Below are 25,031 nucleotides of genomic sequence, written 5' to 3'. Positions count from 1 at the left end.
CTTCATTCCTCTCCTTGACACCATACCTACCCATCACTTCCTCATCTCCTCTGTTTCCTTCACCAATATGTCCATTGAAATCCTCTCCAATCACCACTTTCTGTCCCTTAGGTACACTGTCTATCACTTCATTCAACTCACTCCTGAAATCTTCTTTCTCATCCATTGAACACCCAACTTGCGGGGCATATGCACTAACAACATTCATCATCCATCCATCCATTTTCCAACCCGTTGCATCCGAACACAGGGTCACGGGGTCTGCTGGAGCCAATCCCAGCCAACACAGGGCGCAAGGCAGGAACCAATCCCGGCAGGGCACCAACCCACCGCAGGAACATTCATCATTACACCTCCAATTTCCAGTTTTATAATCATCACTCTGTCTCACACTCTTTTTACCTCCAAAACACTCTTGACATACTGTTCTTTTAGAACATTCCCTATCCCATTTCTCCTCCCATCCACACCATGATAGAACAATTTGAATCTACCTTCGATCCACCTGGCCTTACTCCCCTCTCATTTAGTCTCTTGTACGCATACTATATCAACCTTCCTTCTCTCAATCATATCGGCTAACTCTCTCCCCTTACCAGTCATACTGCCAACATTCAAAGCACCTATCCTCAGTTCCACTCTCATTACCTTCCTTATGTCCTTCTGCCTCCGGACACGTCTCCCCCCCTCTTCTTCTCCTTCTTTAGCCAACAGTAGCCCAATTTCATTCAGCACCCTGTCGGTTATCAGTACTGGTGGTGGCCGTTGTTAACCTGGGCCTTGACCGATCTGGTATGGAAATTTGTATCATTGTCCGCATATTGATTTGGCAAAATTTTACACTGGATGCCCTTCCCAACGTATCCCTCACCATTTATTCGGGCTTGGGACTGGAACAAAGAAACACACTGGTTTGTGCATCCCCTGTGGCAGGGTTACCTTGCGTCCTGAATGACAAACACAGATCTGAGTTTGCCTCTTCACTGTCTCCAATGGTGAAAAGTCCATCTGGACATTCAAGTGTAGGACAAGATCAGTCCTAAAATGGGACATTCCTGGCCACCATGAGTGCGAACTTTCTCCCATCAGTCAAAATGAACTTACAGTGACAGAAAACAGTGTGAGCTATATAGTGCCTTTAAGGGCAGTATTGGTGCTGGGTTCAAATTGGGTTTTAGTTCAAATTGCAGCATTCTGATGTTCGATGACACACCTGATGGTCCAGCTTGGCTTGTAGTTATCTTGTCACTTATGAAAACCCCAGGCTATCTATATGTCTGTCCATCCTCATGAAATCAGTTCTCTCTTTTTCTCCACAGGATGTCTGGTTGTCATCTCACCTATGGATGTTGCTCAGCTCTCTCCTCAGCTATTTCTTCTCCTCATTCACAAATGACTGAACTGGACCTGAGTGACAACAACAAAATGGAGGATTCAGGAGTGGCTCAGCTGTGTCAAGGATTGATTAGGGAAAACTGCAAATTACAGAAACTGAGGTAAGTGAACAACAAGTCAGTGAGTGTGAGTATATGTGTGTGTGTGTGTGAGTGTGTTTGTCTTTATGTGTTTGTTAAATTTTCTTTCTTGTTACTTTATGGCTCTGACTGTTCCACACCCACAATAAAAATGCTGTGTTCAATCAGGACAGACTGCAGTGTCACATGTGGACAGACAGATGGATGTGAAGTCGACACCAATGTATATTTCTATTTGTTAATTCAATTTGTAAAGACAGTATTGTGACCCTGAGCCCCTATCCCACTGTGGTCACTCCCATCATTCTCTCTGTCAGGCATGTTGTTTTCATTCTTGTCCCGCAATCATATGCTGTCCATTCTTCATTTCAATCTCGTCTTTACCCCTGCCCTACATTGTTACTTCCATCCCACAGGCTCCTCTGATGTCCTTAAGTAAGCAAAACAGAATAAGAGGGATAGTCATGGTCAGTGAGGGTGGAAGAACTGACTAAAGTAACCATAATGACAATGATGAGTGGACAGCTGAAGCTAGACTGAGGGCATAGACAGGAACAGAGTAGGACAATGGAGATAAGGAGGGACAGAATAAGGAGACAAAAGAACAATGAAACAAGAAGAAAAGGGAGACATGAGACAGAACAGAGAGGAGGAGTGTGATGTGAACAAATGGAGGAAGAGGAGAAGAAGTGAACAGCAGCTTTAGAAATGACCACTCAGTCAATAAACATCAAGGGAAGGTCACAGGAGGAGAGTCAAAATGATTAGTAGTGAAAACAGTGTGGACAGTAAGGTGAGGCACAGTAAAAGACCACAGGTGTGCACACAGCCTAGCAGGTGTCTGTCATTACTAAGTCTACTGAAAAGGTCACCTTCTATTAAAATGAACAATAACACAAGACATAAGCCACACATCTGTAGAGGATATGCACTGAACTCAGTTAACCGACCTTAGTGACCACCAGGCCAACATTCATCATATGAATGAGATGTTCAGAGATACTAAGTGCAATTCCTGGGAAGGGTGGCCTCAGTGGGTGTGTCAGTAAGATACTGCAGTGTGTGAAGTGGCATCTTCTTGTGTGTGTCACTGAAGTGTGTGTCTCTAATGGAGCATTTTAAAGAAATTTCACAAAATAAGTGTATGCAATCAAGTGCGTTTCTAATAAATCTAGTGTATAACACCTTTTTATGTTTTTATTAACATGTTCAGCTGGAACTTGCTGCTTTGATTAGAGGTTTAAAAAAAAAACCTCGCAAATTCTTTTTTTGTCATTCAATCCCACACATCTCAATCAGAATCTTCCTCAATGCCAGAAGACAAGTGTGAAGTATATAGTGCCTTTAAGGGCAACATTGGTGATGGGTTCAAACTGGGTTTGAGTCTGCTGTTCAGTGACACATTTGAGGGTCCAGCTCTGCTCGTAGTTATCATGACACTAATTGAGACCCCAGACTGTCTGTCTTTCAGTCCCTCCTCATGTCCTCACTTCTCTCTCTTCTTCCCTACAGCCTGTCTGAATGTGGTCTCACCTCCAAATGTGGCTTACCTCTGTACCTTGTTCTTTCTTCTCCACACTCACAACTGACTGAACTGGACCTGAGCAACAACAATATGGAGGATAAAGAAGTGTATCTGCTGTTTGAGGGGCTGAAAAGTGAAAACTGCCTAGTAGAGAAACTGAGGTAAGTGAACTATGAGTGAGAATGGGTGTGTGAATATGTATGAGTGACTGCGTGTGTGTGTTTGTTGAATTTTATTTCCTGACACTTTATAGCTGTCTTGTCATTGTTCCACACCCACAATACAAATGCTGTGTTTATGTGGACAGACAAATGACTATGAGATGGACACAGCTGCACATTTCTTTTAAATAATTAATCTAAGTACTAGGTTGTTGTACCATGTTAGCCATTATGAATGTAGAGAAAAGCCAAGCAAAATGACACCTTTTATTGGGTAACTAAAAAGATTACAATATGCAAGCTTTCGAGGCAACTCAGGCCCCTTCTTCAGGCAAGATGTAATACAGAAACTGAAGTTTCCTGTGTTTATATCCACACACTAGGACAAGAAACAACAATGGTAAATTTTTGAATGAAAACTCTTAAATGTAAAAAATTAATAGGTTCATTCAGGCTAAGATTAATTTAACAGGAGATAGATTACGAGAGAAAGCTGGACACTTAATAACAAAAAACAAAGAGCAACAGACCTGCATTGTTAATCTCTCCTCATACACACCAAATGAAGCAGAGATTTCAGTACTCACAAAGGGACTCTCATATTGTCCTGCAAAGCCCATTGACAACATCAGACTCTGCAGTGATATGGAAGAATTCTTCAGAAAACTCAGACTAAAAGAATTTTTCCACAACAAAGAGAACGGTAACACACAGGAACCAACAACAAGCAGTTACAACAACCCCACCAGTAAATCCACATGGACACCAGAAGCTGGCAGAAACCCCTCCCTGGATAATTATATAGACTGCTTCCGACAGAGAGTAAAAACAGGGATCTTAAACAGGCAGCAAAATCGGATAGAAAACATCACTGGGGAAGAGCGGAGAGCCATACATTCACTAAGAGATAATACAGAAATCATTATCAAACCAGCAGACAAAGGGGGTGCTTTAGTCATCATGAACACATCAGACTATATACAGGAGGCACAAAGACAATTGTCAAATACTATGCATTATTATAAACTGCAAGAAGACCCAACAGATCTCTACAAAAGGAACTAAAAAGATAGTAAGTAGCTTTCCTCTTGACATCAGGGATCATGTAAACAGTTTAATTCCTGAGAACCCCAAAATGGGTTACTTCTACATGCTTCCTAAAATCCACAAAGAAGGGAACCCAGGAAAGCCCATCATCTCAGGAATTGGCTCCCTGACAGAAAAGGTTTCAGGTTGGGTGGAACACATTCTTAAACCTCTCGCCCATAACACAACCAGCTACATCCAGGACACCACTGACTTCTTAAAAACTGTCTGCTTTGGGCCCTTACCTGAGGGAACCTTACTGGCCACAATGGATGTTGAGGCCCTGTATACAAACATCCCCCATGATGATGGCATACTGGCATGTGAAACGTACCTCGGACAACATGATTTACCCACAAAGTCAGTAATAGAAATGATAAAATTCACTCTGACACGTAATCTATTCTCTTTTGGACAAGATTGCTACTTGCAACAAATGGGGACTGCAATGGGCTGTCGGTTTGCACCTCACTATGCAAACCTATTTATGGCAAAATTGGAGGAAGATTTCATGTCAATGTGCATCTTAAAACCAATGTTATATCTCCGTTACATAGATGACATCTTCATAATCTGGACTGCCAGTGAGAAGGACCTCCTCCATTTTCATAATGAATACAATTCTTTTCACCCCAACATAAAGCTGAAGCTGAATTACTCAGAAACAGAAGTCAGCTTCCTTGACACCACAGTTCAACTGAAAAACAACACCCTTGTAACTTCTGTTTTTCACAAACCAACAGACAGACGGACCTACCTAAGAAGTGATAGCTTTCACCCCAAACATATAAGGCGCTCCATTATTTTTAGCCAAGCAATACGGTACAATCGTATTTGCTCAGACCGACAGACCGGGATCAACAACTGCAGGAGCTCAGACAAGAATTCATCAAACAAGGTTATACCCCCAAAACAACAGACACTCAAATACGAAGAGCTACTGCCATACCCAGAGAGAACCTTCTGGAATATAAAATCAAAGACAACAAGAACCGCATCCCCTTGTTGTCACCTACAACCCACATCTTGAAACACTTGAAAAACTATAAAGGAACTTCAGCCAATACTACACAACGACCAAACACTAAAAAATGTATTTCCTGAACCTCCTCTCCTGGCATACAGACAACCACCAAACCTTCAGCAACTAATTGTCCGAAGCTCCCTAAATGAACCAACAGAAAATGGCACATCTCCCTGCCTACAGAAAAGATGTAAAACGTGTGCCCACATCTACAATACAGACCGTCTAATTATACCAAACTCCCGACTTGAACATCACATAAAGGGATCATTTTCCTGCAGATCATCGAATGTTGTCTACCTAATTCTCTGCATGAAATGTCCTGACACTACACTCTATGTGGGAGAAACTGGACAAACACTCCGCCAGAGAATGAATTTACACAGATTCCACATTAAACATGGCAACACAGATGTTCCTGTAGCAGCCCACTTCAACAGCCATGGACACTCTGAGAGGGACTTTAAAGTCACAGGGCTTATGGGCAGCTTCAAAACGCAGCAAGAGAGAAAAGAATGGGAAGTTAAGCTCATGTTAAAATTTAATACATTACAGCATGGCTTGAATAGAGACAAGAGTTTTATGGCCAGATATGAAGACTGTTTGCATCTCTCAGACTGACACAGACAACCTGACTACAGATCTGCATTGTTTTGAAAAACTTCACAAACTTCAAAGGACTTTATTGGACAGTTATCTTATCTAAAGATCTTGACCATACATTGTTCTTCTATCTCCTGTTAAATTAATCTTAGCCTGAATGAACCTATTAATTTTTACATTTAAGAGTTTTCATTTAAAAATTTACCATTGTTGTTTCTTGTCCTAGTGTGTGGATATAAACACAGGAAACTTCAGTTTCTGTATTACATCTTGCCTGAAGAAGGGGCCTGAGTTGCCTTGAAAGCTTGCATATCGAAATCTTTCTAGTTAGCCAATAAAGGTGTCATTTTGCTTGGCTTTTATCTATAATTAAACTAATAAAACCAGAATTTTGATGCTGAACCCCTCCCCCATTTTGGACACTCTCATCTTTATTTCTGTCCATCATGTTGTTTTATTTATTGTCCCAGAATCCCACACTATCCATTATTTATTTCAATCACGTCCTGGTCCCTGACTCCTATTGTCACTGCCTTCTCACAGACTCCTCTAATATCCTTAGTAAGTTTGTTAAAAGTCACTTAAGCTGAATACGAAGGAGAGACAATGGTCGGTGGAAATAGAAGATCTGATCAGATTGACCATAGACAAAGAGAAGTGGACAAGAGGAGTTTGACTGAGGTGACAGATGGGAACAAGGAGAGTAAGACAGCAGAGATAAGGAGAGAAAAAAGAAGAAAGAGCCAAAGAAAAGGGAGACATCAAAGGAGTAGACAGGAGTATGAGGTTGACAAACAGAGGAGGAGGAGAAAATGTGGATAACAGGAATAAGAATGAGCAGTCAGTCAATGATATCAGAGGAAAGTGACAGAAGGAGACTGGACATGATCAGGAGAAAAAACAGTATGGACAGTTAAGTGAGAAACAGGAGGTAACCACAGATGGACAGACAGATCAGCAAGTGTCCATCATTATTGCCATGTCTTCTAAAAAGGTCAACTTCTTTCTCATGGACAATGAACGGTAAAACAAGGATAAAGCCAACATCTGTAGAGGGTGTGCACTAAAAAATGTCTGCAGCCTTAGTGACCAACGGGCCGACATGCATCATGTGAACGAGATGTTCAGAGACACTGAGAGGAATTCTGGGAAAGTGACCTCAGTGGACTTTTCACTGAGATACAGCAGGGTCTGAAGTGCACCCTCATGTATTTCAAAATTACACTTGTGTCTCTTATGCAACATTTAGAATAAACATTCCATCACAACAGTGTAGGTTTTCAAGTAACTTTTTAATCTATCCAGTATATAGTGGCTTTTATTATTCAGTGCCTTGCTAATATGATTAGATTCCCGAAACCCAGAGTTTCGCAAATCATCTTTTTCATTTCAATCACAATATCTCAGTCAGAATCTTTTTCAATGCCAGGAGACAAACAAATGGCTGACCAGAAATGAAATCAACAAAGCAGGTCAAGAGGAGGTGGACCAGAGAGGACATAGTGGAGCAACATGACAGCTTTGACTTAATGGATTTAGAAATCATTAAAACTAACACAGTGACAACCACAAGTACATAGACATGGTCACTTTATGTATTATTGTGTGTGAACAAGCAGACATTAGAACAAAGGCAATTGTGAAGGACACAGACAAATCCAGGTTCAAACCTGAATTCAGACAACTCTAACAACACAAAGAGCTGGGAGGAACAGAAGAAGGCAGAACATAGCCAGGAAAAAGGAGTAAAAAACAAATGGAAGAACTGAGACAAGCTTGACAGGAAATTCTGTGTGAATGGTTGTGTAGATATGTGACCAACACGTGACTGACTACAAGGAGAAAATGTTCAGTGGTCAGTAATCCCAGTTTGACAGATTGTCTGGACTGGTTTAATGGCCTAAGAGAAAGACAGCTGGACATTCATGAAGCTGCTGTCCTAATGTCTGCCATACCAGAGCTGGGGTGACTCGGTACAAAGTGACATGATGTTATTGTCATCTGTTTAAGAAGTGTTTGAAGACAGTCTTGTTCTTGGAATTTCAGTTTAACTGATTTTAGCTGTTAGTTTTGCAACCTATGAAGTGTAACTCACTTGCATTTTGTTTTGAGCTTGTCACTTGTGATGATTAATTTTATCACATTGTCTTGTCTCTCTTGTTCCTAAACAGTCCTCTAGACTCATGTTTAGTCCATTATTTTGACCTCTTTTGTAAGTTGTTTTGGATAAAATACATTAAATGTAAATGCAAACACCATCTTGTGTCACATGCGACAGTTTATTACTAGAAGCTCTGTGGTTGATGCCAATTGGTATTGTATTTTCAAATCATTAATTATCTCTGTGTGTGTCATGCTTCTGTCTATCCTTGACATTTCCTAAACAGCTGCATTGCAAATCCCAGTATCAATGTAACTTTAAGATCCCACTAAGAAAACATCATTGATGTTATTTTTATTTATTATTTTACACAAAAGAAAACCATTTACCAACAAATAGAAAAACATGTGAATCGATGTCCCATTCCTCCAGCATGAACTTGGCCATATCTGTACATTCTATTTCACCTTTAAAAACCCTTTCTGGCCCTCTCTGATAGAGGTTTGTGTATGTTGTCTACCAAAATGTAAATTTCTGTCTCTGTCTCTCCTTCAGACGACTATAAAATAATCACTAAAAAAATAGCTTGGGCTGTGGATGGTATGATCTGAGAATGAAATGGCTTGCATTCAGTGCATCCATTGATGTTGCAGACTTGATGACATGAGTGAGACACATTTTCAAGGGAAAAGAGTTCTAATTTGAGTGCTGCTGTTCATTCTAATTTGTGTGCATCGTGGTGCCTATGGAGGCAGCTCCTTCCAATGCTGTTCCCATTTTACTAACAGTTCACTCTGTCTGTGGTGTGCCATCTCATGTGTTCTCCTTTTCCTGCCTTCGATTAATTCTGGCTGTGTGCTTTGTGTTCTGGGAGTTGGAGGCATTTTGGTGCTATTTCACTTGAGTTTACATATGTTTTGGGGCAAACTGAAATAACTGGAGTACCAACAGTTTTAAACATAATAAAGACGCTAAGTTATGTCAGAATTATAGACCCCTCTCCCTTATCAATAAAGATATTAAATTACTAGCTAAAGCTTAGTTATTCACCTTTGAAAGGTTATTCATAAGTTAGTCCACCCTTATCAAACTGTCTTTATTAAATCTTGCATGTCTTCAGACAGCCTACGCAGATTGGTCCATGTCATTGAATCTGCTACAAATTTAGAATCTCCTTCTGCACTTCTGTCTTTAGATGCTGAGAAAGCTTTTCACGGGTTAAATGTGGAATATCTATGTTCTGTCCTACATCACATAGGTTTTGGAAATGGCTTTATTTATATGATTAAAACATTCTATCCCTCTCCTTCACCTTTAGCACTTACAAATTCTTTAATCTCTTACCCTCTTTCTATAGTAAGGAATCTCATCAGGGTTGTCCACTCTCTCCACTCCTATTTACAATATCTCTGGAGCAATTGGCTATAGCAGTCTGTAGTTGTGCTGTAATCTCTCCTATTTTCATCAGCGTCTCCCTTCATGGCATCTCTTTATATGCAGAAGATATCCTTTTACTCTTGAATGATGCCCCAGTGGATATTAATAATGTCTTAAATTTACTTAATACTTTTGGGAAAATTGCTGGATACAAGTTCAATTGGAATAAATTAGCATTGGGCCTACTTGATTCTAAATACCATATCAAGAGTATTCCTGCTAACATTCCAGTATCCAATCAATTCAGATATTTGGGGATAGATATATATCCATCACTGATCAAAATAACTGCTTCAAACTCTCTCTGTATTTTGAATGAAATCAAAAAATCTCTCTCCTCCTTGTCCTCACTTTTTCTGTCCATTCCTGCTCAAAATACTGAAATAAAAATTAATATTGTTCCAAGTCTGAATTTTGTTAGTGCTATGATTCCACTCTCACACTTCTCTACATTACCGAAACAGTATTAAGTCTTCTTCTTATTATTTTTCTTATTATTATTATTTCTGCTGCTCCCGTTAGGGTCGCCACAGCAGATCATCTTCTTCCATATCTTTCTGTCCTCTGCATCTTGTTCTGTTACACCCATCACCTGCATGTCCTCTATCACTACATCTATAAAACTTTTCTTAGGCCATCATCTTTTTTTCTTGCCTGGCAGCTGTATCCTTAGCATCCTTCTCCCAATATACTCAGCACCTCTCCTCTGCACATGTCCAAACCAATGCAATCTCACCTCTCTGACTTTGTCTCCCAACCGTCCAACTTGTGCTGACCCTCTAATGTACTCATTTCTAATCATATCTATCCTTGTCGCATCCAATGCAAATCTTAGCATCTTTAGCTCTGCTACCTCCAGCTCTGTTTCCTGCTTTCTGGTCAGTGCCACCGTCTCCAACACATATAACACAGCTGGTCTCATGACTGTCCTGTAGACCTTCCCTTTCACTCTTTCTGGTATTTGTCTGTCACAAATCACTCCTGACACTCTTCTCCACCCGTTCCACCCTGCCTGCACTCTGTTTTTCACCTCTCTTCCACAATCCCATTACTCTGTACTGTTGACCCCAAGTATTTAAACTCATCCACCTTTACTAACTCTACTCCCTGCGTCCTCACCATTCCACTGACCTCCCTCTCATTTACACAAATGCATTCTGTTTTGTACCTACTGACCTTCATTCCTCTCCTCTCTAGAGCATATCGCCATTTCTCCAGGGTCTCCTCAACATGCTCTCTACTATTGCTACAGATCACAATATCATCAGCAAACATCATAGTCTATGGTGACTGCTATCTAATCTCGTCTGTCAAGCTGTCCATCACCACTGCAAATAAGAAAGGGCTCAGAGCCAATCCCTGATGTAATCCCACCTCCACTTTGAATGCATCCGTCACTCCTGCCGCAGACCTCACCACAGTCACGCTTCCCTCATACATATCCTGTACAACTCTTACATACTTCTCTGCCACTCCCGCTTTCCTCATACAATACCACAACTCCTCTCAAGGCACCCTGTCATATGCTTTCTCCAGGTCCACAAAGACGCAATGCAACTCCTTCTGGCCTTCTCTATACTTCTCCATCAACACCCTCAGAGCAAACATCGCATCTGACTCTCAAACAAATGCTTCACAAGGTGGTCAGCAGGGATGGGAGGAACTGGGGTCAGCTCCTGACCCTCGTACTCTTTGCATATTGAGAAGCTCCACAAGCCTCTACGGGGTTTTTCGCCTTTTGAATTACTACACAGACGACAACCCTGGGGCATATTAGACATCTTGAAAGAAGAATGGGAAGGAGAGGCTCTTCCCTCTACAAATATATCTATACTAATAAAAGGCAAAGCCCTCACTGACTGACTGACAAGACTGACTCACTGACTGACTGACTGACTCACTCACTCATCACTAATTCTCTAACTTCCCGTATAGGTAGAAGGCTGAAATTTGGCAGGCCCATTCCTTACAGCTTACTTACAAAAGTTGGGCAGGTTTCATTTCGAAATTCAACGCGTAATGACCATATACTGTAATAGACTGCAGCTCGATGGCCGTGGGAGGCAGAGTTGCGTCTCACATCATCACATCTCCCACGTAATTGAGTGCTTGCCCATATAAGGTAAACATGCTTCCAGGCATGTATTTTCGTATTAAAGCATTTAACCAATCACATTTCAGCCATCATTTGTTGCCAGGCAGAGAGGCCTTCACAATCCGTTGTGCAGGCACTTTAACACAGAATAAATGTCGATTAACCTGTTGCTTCAACCAATCAGATTTTGAGTTGGTGTCAGTAGGGCTCTTTAGCAGGCGACGGCAACGCCACCGTATTCAGACCCATTGATTGGATAGAAACCGATATGAGGAACTCAACGAGGCCACTGAATGCACCGCAAGCGCTCCTGGAGGAGACCATGAAAACCTGATGCTTGTCACGCTCCTCGAGCCCCAGAAGTTTCGGGAATACAAGAAAAATTTCCGCATGCAGCCTTCTCCAGTTTAACACAAGAGCCACGGAGCAGTTTTTGATCTGTCTCGGCTAAAACAGAACTGACAGTAATGTATGCCACGGATGATTTTGCAGGAAAATCTCCCACTGATCTCCTTGACTTCCTTCATCACAAAAATCTGAATGAGAGCATGGGGCAGCTGTTCACATTGGTATATTTGGTGGTGATTATTCCCGTGTACACTGCTTCTGTCGAGTGGACATTTTCAGCCCTAAAGCGAATTAAAACTTATGCCAGAAATACGACAGGGCAGGTTCGACTTTCAGCATTAGCTTCGATGGCGATAGAAAAGGACTTTTTGATGGAACTGAAGCACACGGATAATCCGTACGATAGAGTAATTGAACTGTTTTTACAAATAATCCAAATTTTGGTGAGTAAAATTTTCCTTAATAATATTGCAAGTTTATGAATTCTTATTGATGTTTTTATGTGTGTCGCAGCTGTAGCTGCAGTAGAAAGGAACTTGCTCACCACTGGTTTGTCTGTTCAATAAAGGCATTTATTGTGGCTACAGGAGTTATCATATATATATATATATATACCTGTATATATATATATATATATATATATATATATATACCCGATCTACATACTCTCAAATAAACAAACCACACGCTGTGGCAACTCAAGAGGCTTTGCCTCTAGCGCTGACGCCTGAGGTTTGATTCCCGTGAGGGGTGCAGTGAGTGTGTATGCCTGATGAGCTCAGAATTAGGGCGAAACACATGCTGCATACTCTTTGCATTATTTGACATTAAAACTATTTATATATATATATATATATATATATATATATATATATATATATATATATATACACACACATATATATACACACACATATATATACACACACACATACATATATATCAGCACTTCCGATTTATTTTACACTCGCACCGCTTGGTTTGAGAAGAAGTATGAAAAATATGAGGTTAACGCAGAAAAACAGATCACCAATTGAAGTTTTATGAATAATGGATACTTTATTCGCCATCAATAATTGTTTTGGTAAAGCCATACTCAGTTTAATCTTCCTTCTATTTTCTAATTTTTTCGTGACTAGCCATGATTAAATGATAGGTAAAAAGTAAGAGCGAAGCGGCGTTGACTTAATGAGGCAGGCAGGCGAGCACAATACCATGCGGGCTCGATGTAGTGCACGCCAAGTCGATCTAAAATGCGATCAGATTCGAAAAATATATCTTTTCAAGTTCTATTAGGATATAAGTAGGTTCTATTTAGTCGACAGAAATATCTTTGGTAGGAATGTAAGTTGAATTTAGTCTTTAAATTTCTATGGTGAAGAAAAATTTATGCAATGATGACTCGCCCAGCGTCTTTCTCTCTCTCTCTCCTTATCTCGCCGCCCAGCCCAGCGCTCTCTCTCCCCTTATCTCGCTTGCTCGCCCAGCGCTCTCTCTCCCTATCTCGCCGCCCAGCTCTCTCTCTCTCTCCTTATCTCGCTCGCCCAGAGCTTATACTGTTTACTACAGCATTGAGACTGTGTGTGTGTGTGTGCGCTGTGAAGTGCGAGTCCCACATCTTGCTCCCCAAAACACGAAGCTGAGTCTCAGTACTTTAACACTAGCTTTATTCAGCTTGAAACAGCAACAGCGCTGTTATTTATTGCAGTGGGATCTTTATAATGTTCCTTGTATGACCCATTGACGACAGGCGCTTATAGCATGTCTGCGATCTTTTTGGATGCGCTTATACGGCGAACTGCTACAGCGCTGGGAGACTGCGATTGCTTTGGGACACTCTTCCGCGTGTCGTCCCGTTGGGTGGAATCCCACATGAGTTTAGAAACTCACACCAGCCATGATTCTTTTTAAAGGTAAAGTGCAGGTTAATTTGTATTATGTATTTTACTTTATATTTTGTATTAATCATTTTATATGAATAGTTTTGGGTTGTGGAACGAATCATCTGAGTTTCCATTATTTCTTATGGGAAATTCGCTTTGATATACGAGTGCTTTGGATTGCGAGCACGCTTTCGGAACAAATTATGCTTGCAAACCGTTCCACTGTATATATATACTGTATATGTACTTTGTATGTATATGTGTATATGTATATATATATGTTTATATATGTGTGTGTATGTATATATATACATATATATATATATATGTATATATATATATATATATATATATATATATATATATGATAGCAACACTCACAACAGTGACAAAACAATTACATTGACATTATTTTCAAAATGTTTCCTTTTCTTTTCATTACTTCTTTAGCACACTAATTCTCCGCTGGCTGGGTATTTTGCTAGTTAGATTATATTTTGCAGTTACGCAATAGATTTGGAAAAATTTGGCCCATACTAAAAAGTCACATGGAGGAAGCACAAGCAGCACAGGCCCACTATTATGACCGTGGTACGATTTTTGAGAATTCCATCCGGGGATTGTGTCATGGTTTTAGTTCCATTTCTCATTCTAAATTGCTAGCAAATTGGCAAAGCGCCTACAAAGTTAAGGAGAGGAAAGGGCTTGTCAATTATTTGGTGAAACAACCCAATCATTTTCAGAGTGAGCGGGTATATCATGCACACTTGCTGAAACTGTGGAAGGAAAGGGATCCCGATCCTCCTTCGATCAACACTGCTCAGTCTTTGCTCAGAAAAATATATTTAACTTTGGTAATGTATTAAATCCAAGACAGAGACGGAGCTTAAAACAGTAATCCTGTCCATCCCAGAGGTGGTGAACGATAAACCAGGAAAGACCTCTCTGATTGCACATGATATTGTGGCAGAAAGCAGAAGTGGAGATTGAAATCAAGTGAATGCTGGAACTAGGAGTTATAGAGGAAAGTCATAGTCCCTGGTCCAGCCCGTTTGACTGAAGTTGAAGTTGAAGGTTTTGCAATGACTTCCGTCGACTTAATCAAGTCTCCCAATTCGATGCTCATCCAATGCTTCGAGTGTACGACCTCCTTGAAAGGCTTGGACAGGCAAACTATTTGACCAAGCTTGACATAACCAAAGGGGACTTGCAGGTTCCTTTAACCAACTCTGCTAAGGTTAAGGCCACATTTAGCACCCATAGTGGACACTGGCAGTCTTGTGTCCTTCAATTTGGGTTACATGGGGCTCCTGTGACTTTCCTGCATCTGGTGGATAAAGTGCTCCACCCGTGTATATTGCTGCCTACTTGGATGACATGATCATTTTATTCCTGTACGTGGAAGGAACACTTACAGCAGGTCAGAGCATTATTATAAATGGTAGGTGAAGCCAGACTTCAGATCAAACCAAAAAATGTTTTTGGGTTGAAATAGGCTAAATATTTAGGCTACCTGGTGGGCCAAGGTACTGTAAAGCCACAGTGGTCCAAAGTAGATCCATCTGTGAACCAAGCAGTAAGTCCAGGCATTACTCGATATTCTAGCCGGTTTGTACCTCTGTTTTCCGATAAAGCGGTGACCTTGAGTGATTTAACAAAGAAGAGGTCCCCTAACACAGAGGTATGGAATGATAAGACAGATAGTGAACTCGGTGACATGAAACAGGCCCTTACGTCCAGCACGAGTGCTGAAAGCACCTCATTTTTCACTTCCTTTTATTCTCCAGGACGGACGCTTCAGACACAGGCCTGTTGAAGGTGTTGAACACCTTGTAATGTTCTGTAGGACTGAGAGACCAGGTATGTGGTGGTGGAAAGGGAAGCCCTTGAGATTAAATGTGCGATTACTTAGTTGAGGTACTACCTCTTGGGCCATGGGTTTACTCTTGTTACGAATCATGCACCCTTAAAGTGGATGACTCTACACAAGGAGTCACCAGGGGCCTCATGCATGACACCATGCGTAGAATTCACACTAAAATATGTCGTACAGACAAAAGCAGAAATGTACGTACACACAAAAATCCAGATACATAAATCTTTGCATACACCAACTTCCACATTCTTCCACATAAGAACTTGTCAGATATTAAAGTCGCGTGAAAAGGCGAGTCGTAGCCCACCATCTGAGTGTCATATAGAAGTGTATTAGGGTACAGAGAAAACAAACAAAATAGGGACACAGTGTGACAAAAGCTCGAAATGTCAACTTTCATCGAAATTTCCACCTTAATCACATAGTTTATTTTGTCATAGCTTCAACATAAAACCATTTCATTTAATAATTTCACAAATGCCATCATAACTAAAGTAGCATGTTAAATGCGTCATATTCTATGTACTCTCATGTGTGTGAATCACTACGTGCTTTGTAAATGGGTTTTCTCTTACACCGACAGGACACAGAATACATTACATTCATGATGTTACAGCTTTCTGAAGAATTTAAATACTAAGATGTATACTTGATATCATTTTCATGATGATAGAAATTAAAGCATGTATATAACATTGAGGTAGTGAGGAGCTGGTGCCCCTTCCAGAAATTGTTCCTGCCTCCCATAAGATGCTTGCTGTTCTGTACATGACCCTCAATAAAATAATTTATTGCAGCAGTTCTGTCTCTCTCAAATGTACTACCCCCGATTCCTGTCCTTCCTTTTCTTTTTCCAAATAACCAATCACCAAACAATCAGCTCTTTAATAAATGTCAAGCCATCTGTAAGCTTAGAACGCAGATTCTTCAAAACTTTTAAGGAACATTGAAATATCTTCATAGTACATGTTTAATTATTCCATCCGTCTATCCATCCAGGTTCGAGTGGCTGAGGCAGTATGTGCTAGGAGCTCTGATATTTCTCCCCACTCTTGACACAATCTGTGGTAGAGCTTTCCGATCAGCTGCTGTAGAACTGTGATTCCACACTCAGATACAATGGGTTAAAATATTCTGAGTGGTGCACAAAGCAGTGACAACGCTAAAGCTGCAATGGTATTTGGATTAGTTTGGCCATTCTGTGCACCATTATATGGATACAGGTTGATTACAATCAGAAGCCTTAAACTTAATAAATTATATGTGTTTAATTTCAGTGTATTTGATAAAGCCGCATCAGGAATGTGAATCTAAAAATAAAGGAAAATCACACAAGAACAGTAGCACTGCTTTGACGCTGGGTGGAGCCAGCTTGCAAAACCAAGTGGAGAACTTGCATACACAAGGGATTGACCAGGGGCGGTGAGGTTCACTGATGACGACACTTCCGGTTCTGGCCTCGGATGATGTCACTTCTGGTCCCGACGCCTCTGATGCCGTCATTTCCTCTTCTGATCCTGATGATGCCACTGCCTGCTTAGGCAAATAAAGCCACCATCTTCACTGTTTTGGACTCAAACCTTGAACCATCTCTTGAGAATTACCCATTTACATCCAGGGAATATTATACAGGTGGCTTCCCTAAACCGTCTTGATGTCTTTGACTCGTTCTTTTGACACCACACACATTTAGAAGTGGAGTCAGAGTTTACCATTTTAGCAAAATCATCACCTCTGTAAACTCCATTACCTAGAACTAGAAGTATCACTTGATCACTTCATAGTTCTGAAGAAATGTCCCTATAATCACACAACAAATCATTTTCTTCTTCTCTTATAGCCCATATTCAACTCTCCTACTCCCACAGGAGCTGTTACAACAGCTGGCTTTTGTCTCTTGCTGCTCTTTACAATTGACAAGTAGATGATGGTGTGAAAGCAACTAGTGATGGAGATATCTATAAAAGATTTAAGGTGGACTCAACCAGTGTAGCAGCAGGAATATTTCCTTGAAAAACAAAAACACACTTCTGTTCACATCCCCATGCTAAGAAGGCCCTGCATATTCTTTATGAACTACAAACTGCATATCAAGATGTTTTCTTTATTATTGCTGGGATTTCAATACTTCAAATGTCAGGACTGTTCAGCCTCCTTTTACCAACATGTGAACTTTGTAACAAGGGGAATAAACAAACCTGATTTTGTTGTTACAAACCCCAAAGAGGACTACAAAGACTACTGCAAAAATTAATTAAAGAATTTCTGTGCCAGATGGTGCTGCCTCAGCTCTGCTGGCTTGTTTGGTTCACACAAATTGAAATATGTTCAAAGAGACCACCTTGTATTGCCATGTCACGCACTTGGAGTAGTGCTCATCATCTGTCATTGGTTACTTCAACAAGTACCAGAATGGTGTCACAATGTCCAAGACCATCATCCCTCATGCTAACCAGAAACCATGGATGTCTCCACAATGACATTCAGATCAGGGACTGATATAGTGTAGTACGTTATAAATTTCTTTGGCTTTATTTTGCTGTTTTATGTTATTTTCTCCTGCTTGTGGGTGTTTTGCTAAACATAGATTTTGTGTCTGTCCTTATTGTTATTTAAATAATATAATAATAGTATAGTGATTTTGCTGCATATCTGTTGATTGGACATTGACATGCTGAGAGTCCATTGCCTGACACTGATGTTGTGTGTTTAGGGAGCTTATTTCAGAAGATGTGCCTTATGACGTCATTAGTGTGGACCCACAAATATCAGCACACGAAGGATGCAACTATATCTGAGTTTTCAGATAAACTAAGCTAGTAACCTTTTCTGTATGTGTGTGTGTTATATTATTTTTTTAGATTTACTTGCTCTTGATTTTTGACATTTGTTTCTTACTTCAATTCTTGGCTTATGATTACTATTGGATGCAAGATGCACTGGACTCTTGGCTTCAACTGTCTGGCTTGCTTAACATTTAATTTCCATTCATTCTGTTGTGATGGGCTTTGCTCACTACATTGTAATTAGCCTGTCAGATGTGGCAGTACGGCAGGAATGAGGCAGACTTCAAGGCAATGAGGACACACTGTGTTATCAGAGCAACAAAGTGCACATAGAGATGGAAATTCCATCATTGCTGATGAATGGTGTCTAGTGACAGGAGACATGTGACACACATGTGGCAAGGTATTCAGGCTGTCACTGATTAGAACAGTACATAAGACACCTGTGACAGTTCCTCACAGACAAACCACACAACTTTACAAAGCAGTATGGTGTCTATAAGGAAGACAACTCCTTGTCCTGAGAATCAGATACTGTGTCTGTTCAGGGAAGGTTCAAGCAAGCTTGCAGAAATCTTTAGCTTTTACCTAAGCTAAAAGGTTTTCCACATGTGCTTCAATGCCACCAACATCATACATGTTACAAAGAAATCATCTGTCTCCTGCCTCAATGACTATTGCACTGTGGTACTCAGACATAACTCCTAGAGAAGTGCTTCAAGAAGCTAACATTTTTCTCCCACCCTCATGTGACATGCTCCAGTTTGCTTATCACCACACTGATTCCATGTCTAATCCTCTCCCGCCTGGGTTATAAAGACACTTATGGAGGAATGCTGTTCATTGATTTCAGTTCAGCCTTCAAAACTATCATCTCTAAAAACACGAGCCTGCTGGTCTTTAACCTATCTCTTTGCAATTTGGGTGTGAGCTACATGACTAAGAAACCCTAGACAATCCATACTGTTATCTCCTGCTCCAAACGTTGAGCACCAGCATCCCCTAGGGTTGTGTTCTTGGTGTACTGCTGTTCACACTGTAAGCTAGCGACTGCCTACTCAAACAAAAACATGGAGCATGCTGAGGACTTAACACTGGAGGTCTATTAAAACATAGAGAACACAGTGAGGAGACTGAAAATGGAGAAGACAATTCACTGGTGCAGGAAAACAATCTGTCTGTCAATACAGAAAAGACTTAAGACCAGAATAAGGTCCTTGAATTCCACTCCCACTGCACACCGAGTGCTCTGAGGTAGAGTTGGTCAGCAACACTAAATTCCTCAGTGCACACCTGGAAGATGTCTTCACCTGGACTGTCCACACTACCTACTTAGTCAAGTAGTCACAGCAGCAGCTTCACTACTTCTGGTGGCTGAGAAAAGCAAATCCTCACCATCCTCAACCTGTTCTACAGTAGAACTAAAGTAAGGGTCCTGATAAGCTGTGTCACTGCTGAAATGCAATGTCTTAGACCACATTATTTATTTATTATCATTTTAGATACTAAGTCTCAATAAGTTCCACATTCAAATTTAGGGGATCTACTGTATAAGCGGCCAATATGAGAGACTTCTTAAACCCTTGATTAACTATAGCAAGATACACAAAGGATATGAAGATGCTACAACTGGTAACTTTACAGTTTAATTGACTCAAGAAAATACCTCCTAAACTGCCACCTTTTTTTACTTTGCCGACCAATTGAACAAAATTGTATTATGAAGGTGCTGCTTCAATGCACACTGCCACACCATCACTACTGAGCCATATTTTACTCAATGTAAGAAAGTCTATTTTCCTTTCATTAAAAATATTGTTAATGTAAAAGTCTTACTAGTTATGTAGCAAAGCCACTTTTAAGATCTCAGAAGAACACAGTATTATGGCACTCTGAAATAGCAATAATGTTATTTGCTTTTATCCTGCCTTGTCCAGACCTTTTAGTTAGACCCAGGTGTGATGCCATAGTGCTTATATAGTGTGCATCTGTAAGTGAAGCCACCGCAAAACAATCATGGGTTTACAGCAAACAAGATATAGATTGTTTAATTCAATGTCACTGTTATCATTATTCTTTACATAGGATGATTTACTAGTTACAGTACTGATGTTATGTAAGGTCATTTTAAAAGTCACAGGTTGGCATAATATCATCCTACAATTAATGACAGGAATATTTGTTAAAATGTGGACATTAATACTTCGTCATATACTGCTATTAATGTGTTTATTGTTGGTTACATGTGGCTTAATGTAAAATCCTTTTAGACAATTCAGTGACCGGCATGGCTAGATTAAAAATAAACCACACATTAGTATTAAGAAAGAATTCAAATAATGAAAGCTGATGAAGTACCTTAGCTAAATTGTCTCAGAGGACCTGGACATCTTGCCTATTTGGATGTAGCCCAGGTCTTCTAAAAACCTCTGTCGCACACTGAACAAATCAAAATTGTTGATGAAGGCAAAGACAGGCTTAGCACATAAAGTCTTCAAATAGGGATTGAGAGAAAACAAATGACTTAATGTCTTATCTGAATGGTGCATCATCGATGGTGGTCCAGTGAAGGCTATTTCCATAGCTGAATACTAGGTCCCCTCTCAAGCAATGTACAGCAGCAATCCAAAGTTCTCCTTCAACACATCCGACCAGCATCTGCAAATGTATTTTTCCCACGTGGAAAACAACAGCACCAATGCTTTGCAAAGACATGCAGAGCTTTTTTAACAATGGCTTGAACACATACCCAAGGAAAGCAAGACACAAAAGTCCCTGGCCAGAAGGTGCACAGTCCAAGTTTCAAAAGATGGAGTCCCCAAAATGACAATAGCTTCAAAACTGTTGCTCAACTACAACATCAGTGTGTCTTTGGGTGTCTGAGGTAGAGGCAACAACATTGTTGTCAGGGATGACAAAGTGAGAATCTGCATTGAACCCAAGCATCTTAGGCTTGTGCTGGGCACGCTGCATCATGTTACCACTGGAGGACATTTTGAATATGATCATAAAGGCATTTGATACTTTTCGACAATGAAAACTGGATGACAACAGCTATAAAACAACATTCTGGACATCATGTTGTAGAAAGTGATGAGTTAAATGTCCTTATGGAGTGTCAGTTGTGCCAAAAGTCTACTAATGTGAGAAACATGAGCCACTGGCCAGCATAAATTAGCTGCAGTTCCAGGTGTACAGATATTCACTTCATTGGGAGGATGGATAGAACAGAGTTGTCACTCTTCATGCTGGATCAAATGACATACATAAGGGCAGGCTGTCAGTTATACCAACCAAATTTAAAGAGTTACAGTAGGTGCCAATCTGAGGCACAGAACTGACAAAGTGGTATTCTCTGAAGTTCTGATTGTGCCCCACACCAGTCCAGATGAGACTGAGGAGAACAAAAGGTTTAACATGTGGCTTAAATGTTGCTTTAAGGCATAAAGGTACAGGTTTATGGGGCAGTGAGACTCCATTTGGAAATGATCTGATCTGCAAAGATGTATTATACAGGGCTATTCAAAATGAAAGAGCAGATTTCAAAAATGTATTTCAAACAAACTGTATAAGACAGAAACACATTCTGACATCACTAGATAGAGGAACGTTCAAAGTTTAAAAATTCAACTTTAAGAAGATTCAAATGACTTAATTTTCATGCAAGATGGTGCCCCACTTTATTTCCACTTGGAGTGACGGCATTACCTGAATGACAACATTTCAAGATGATGGATTAGAAGAGGTGAACAACAAGATCTTACTCACCATCTCTGGCCTCCCAGGTCTACAGACCTTACCCCCTGTGATTTTTATCTATCTGGGTACATTAAAGAAAGAGTGTTTGTTCCACCTATTCCCACTAATCTTCAAGATTTGCGACATCGAATTGAGGAAACAGTGAATTCAGTAACTAGGGACCACTTAACTCGTGTGTGGCAAGAAATGGTCTACAGTTTTGATATTTGTTGCACTACACATGGTGCTCATGTTGAGTGCATGTAACCTCAAGGAACATAGGACCTAACTTTGAACTTTCCTCTATTCAGTGATGTGCAGAATGTGTGTGTTTCTGAACATCATCAGACCTTACTGTTATTCTATGTTAATTAGTGTTATCTTATTTTAATTCTTATTTTGTCTTTTTTCTCTTTTTTCATTATGTAAAGCACTTTGAGCTACATTATTTGTATGAAAATGTGCTATATAAATAAATGTTGTTGTTTCTGTTTTATACAGTTTGTTTGAAATATATTTTTGAAATCTGCACTTTCATTTTGAATAGTCCTGTATTTGAACCTTCTTCCAATTGCCATATAAAATAGATTGTTGTTGTTGTATCCACAACTTCAGTCCTGAATGATGAACATAAATCTGAGTTTGTCAGTTCACTGTCACCAATGGTGACAAGTCCATTCCAGATATGTGAGTGGATGACAAGGTCAGTGTCACTATGTAACATTCCTGCACAGTGAGAACACTGACTTTCTCTAATCAATCAGGGTGGTATGACAGACAAAGGACACTCTCAGGTATATAGTGCCTCTGTAGGTAGCATTGATCTTGAGCTAAAATTGGGTTTGAGTTCAAGTGCCAGTAGTCTATTGATCGTAGTTATTCTGTCACTTATTGAGACCTCAGACCCTCTATTTGCCTGTCTTTCTGCCTGTTCCTTCTCATGTCCTCACTCATCTCTTTTTTCCACAGCCTGTCCTCCTGTCAACTCACTTCCAAATGTTGCTCGTTTCTCTCTTCAGCACTTTCATCTCCAAACTCACAACTGACTGAACTGGACCTGAGCAACAACAACAACATGGGGATTCAGGATTGAATTTGCTGTGGAGTAAAACTTTAAATTACAGAAACTGAAGTAAGTGAACAATGAAACAGTATTCAATATGTGTGACTGTGGATGAATGTATGTGAAGAATTTTATTTCTTGTCACTTTCTAGCTCTGACTGTTCCACACCCACAATACAAACACTGTGGACAGACAGATGAACTTGAGGTGGACACAGACAGAGATTTCCTTCAATACTTAAATTCATAAAGTCAGCATTGTGATTCTGAGCCTCTCCCTCACAGTAGTCACTTGAACGTTGTTCAATCCATCCAGCTTATTGTTTAATTTCTCTTCCCACAATCCCATTCTGTCAGTTCTTTATTTCAGTCAAAACCTAGTCCCTGTTCTCCATTGTCACTTCCCCTTCACACTCCTATCTTATCAATACACTTTGTTAAAAGTCACGTAAACAGAATAAGTAGGAGACACATAGTCAGAGAGCACAGAAGAGCTGAACAGAGTGACCATGTACCAGTAGCATCACCAGCATTTCATATTAAGGTGGGACTAAATTTGTCACAGATGGGCCTAATGTTAATTTTACTGTTAAATATGCATTCATTAAAAAGTTCAAGCCATACAGACGTAAATATCTTCTTTTTCTAACAAATTGCTCACCAATCAATGGTTCTTCCTATCAGTTCCTCCACACTCCTGCTGACTGCTGGGAATTGAAGTCCACTCAGTAGCATGGTGACAGATTCAGCGTGATGATGGGCTTGTGCTTTGAACAGCAATATACAGTAACACTGTGCCATAAGAGCCTAAGGGGTCTAATAACTTCACCTTCTTGTTTTTATGGGTCATTGAACACAAAAATATAAACTCATAGAGAATCTGTTTCCATTCTGAATGTTGTCAGTGTCACAGGATTGCAGTCGCCATTACACTCCTTACAACACCGAGGTGATGCTACACACAGGTGAGCACTAGTCCCTTTTAGAGCTCACAGTTATTTGTTTCATATGAAAGTCTCTATTGCCTTTTTCAGACACTCCCCATTTAAGGAAAGCTCTTTCTCTCCTCAGTCTCCACAAAGACTGCTGCCCCTCAAGCCTCTCATCATCTCAACCCCATGAACTGCTCACTAACCAACAAAACTTTCCATCCAGCCTGTAAACAGATTGTCTTCTGGCCACTATAATATTTTCTCACAAACCTACTAATAGGAAATGAAAGAATTACAACATTATGATATATTTTTCAAATTTATTTTCAGGAACCACAACCTTTTTAAACATCTTTTTTTTTTTAAGAAAGTCCATGATGTCAATAAGGGGTAATACAATTCCAGCTTTCACAAACATTTCTGGTCCAATTCTAGACAGCCATTATGGAGTCCATCCTAACATTTTTAATAACTCTCTGGTCAATGCAGCCTTTGCTCAGGTTAAGAACCATCTGCAGCACACCATTAGATCTTGTTTAAAGATCATTAGCCTCAGCCATCCACCATCCATGCCTCATGTTTATGGCAATGCTGACAGATGCCTGACTGCACTGATGATGACATTTTTATCAGATAGTAGACTTATCCTGAGCTGCTCACCCTTAGACATCTAAAGATGTGGTCAAGGTGAAGGAGTTGACCATTAGGAAGCTTCGCATGGCTGATGAATGTGCATTGAATGTCAGTTCAGAAGACATATCCTTATCATAATAGTCAGACTCTTTGATACATGTGATGACTTAGACCTCACAGAAATACCAAAAACTCAGTGGTCATGTTTGAACGAGTTCTTGAAAAGGTTTATCAAAAACCAAATGTGATATCAAAAGTGAAAGGA

General features: G+C 40.2%; 1 protein-coding gene across 1 annotated transcript in view; it reads left to right on the top strand.

The window, feature by feature from the left end:
- LOC120534498 (ribonuclease inhibitor-like) overlaps window positions 1–25,031 on the top strand; it is a 79,921-nt gene that overhangs the window by 39,752 nt on the left and 15,138 nt on the right. The window contains exons 3-4 of the mRNA XM_039762102.1: window positions 1,320–1,496; window positions 2,988–3,161. Coding sequence (XP_039618036.1) covers window positions 1,321–1,496; window positions 2,988–3,161 — 350 coding nt within the window. The 5' untranslated portion in view covers window position 1,320. The remainder of the gene's footprint in view (window positions 1–1,319; window positions 1,497–2,987; window positions 3,162–25,031) is intronic.

The sequence above is a fragment of the Polypterus senegalus genome, chromosome 8 (genome assembly GCF_016835505.1).
Source record: "Polypterus senegalus isolate Bchr_013 chromosome 8, ASM1683550v1, whole genome shotgun sequence".
Lineage (NCBI taxonomy): Eukaryota > Metazoa > Chordata > Cladistia > Polypteriformes > Polypteridae > Polypterus > Polypterus senegalus.
The sequence above is the reverse complement of the archived record's forward strand: the minus strand, read 5'-3'. Positions and strand labels throughout refer to the sequence as shown.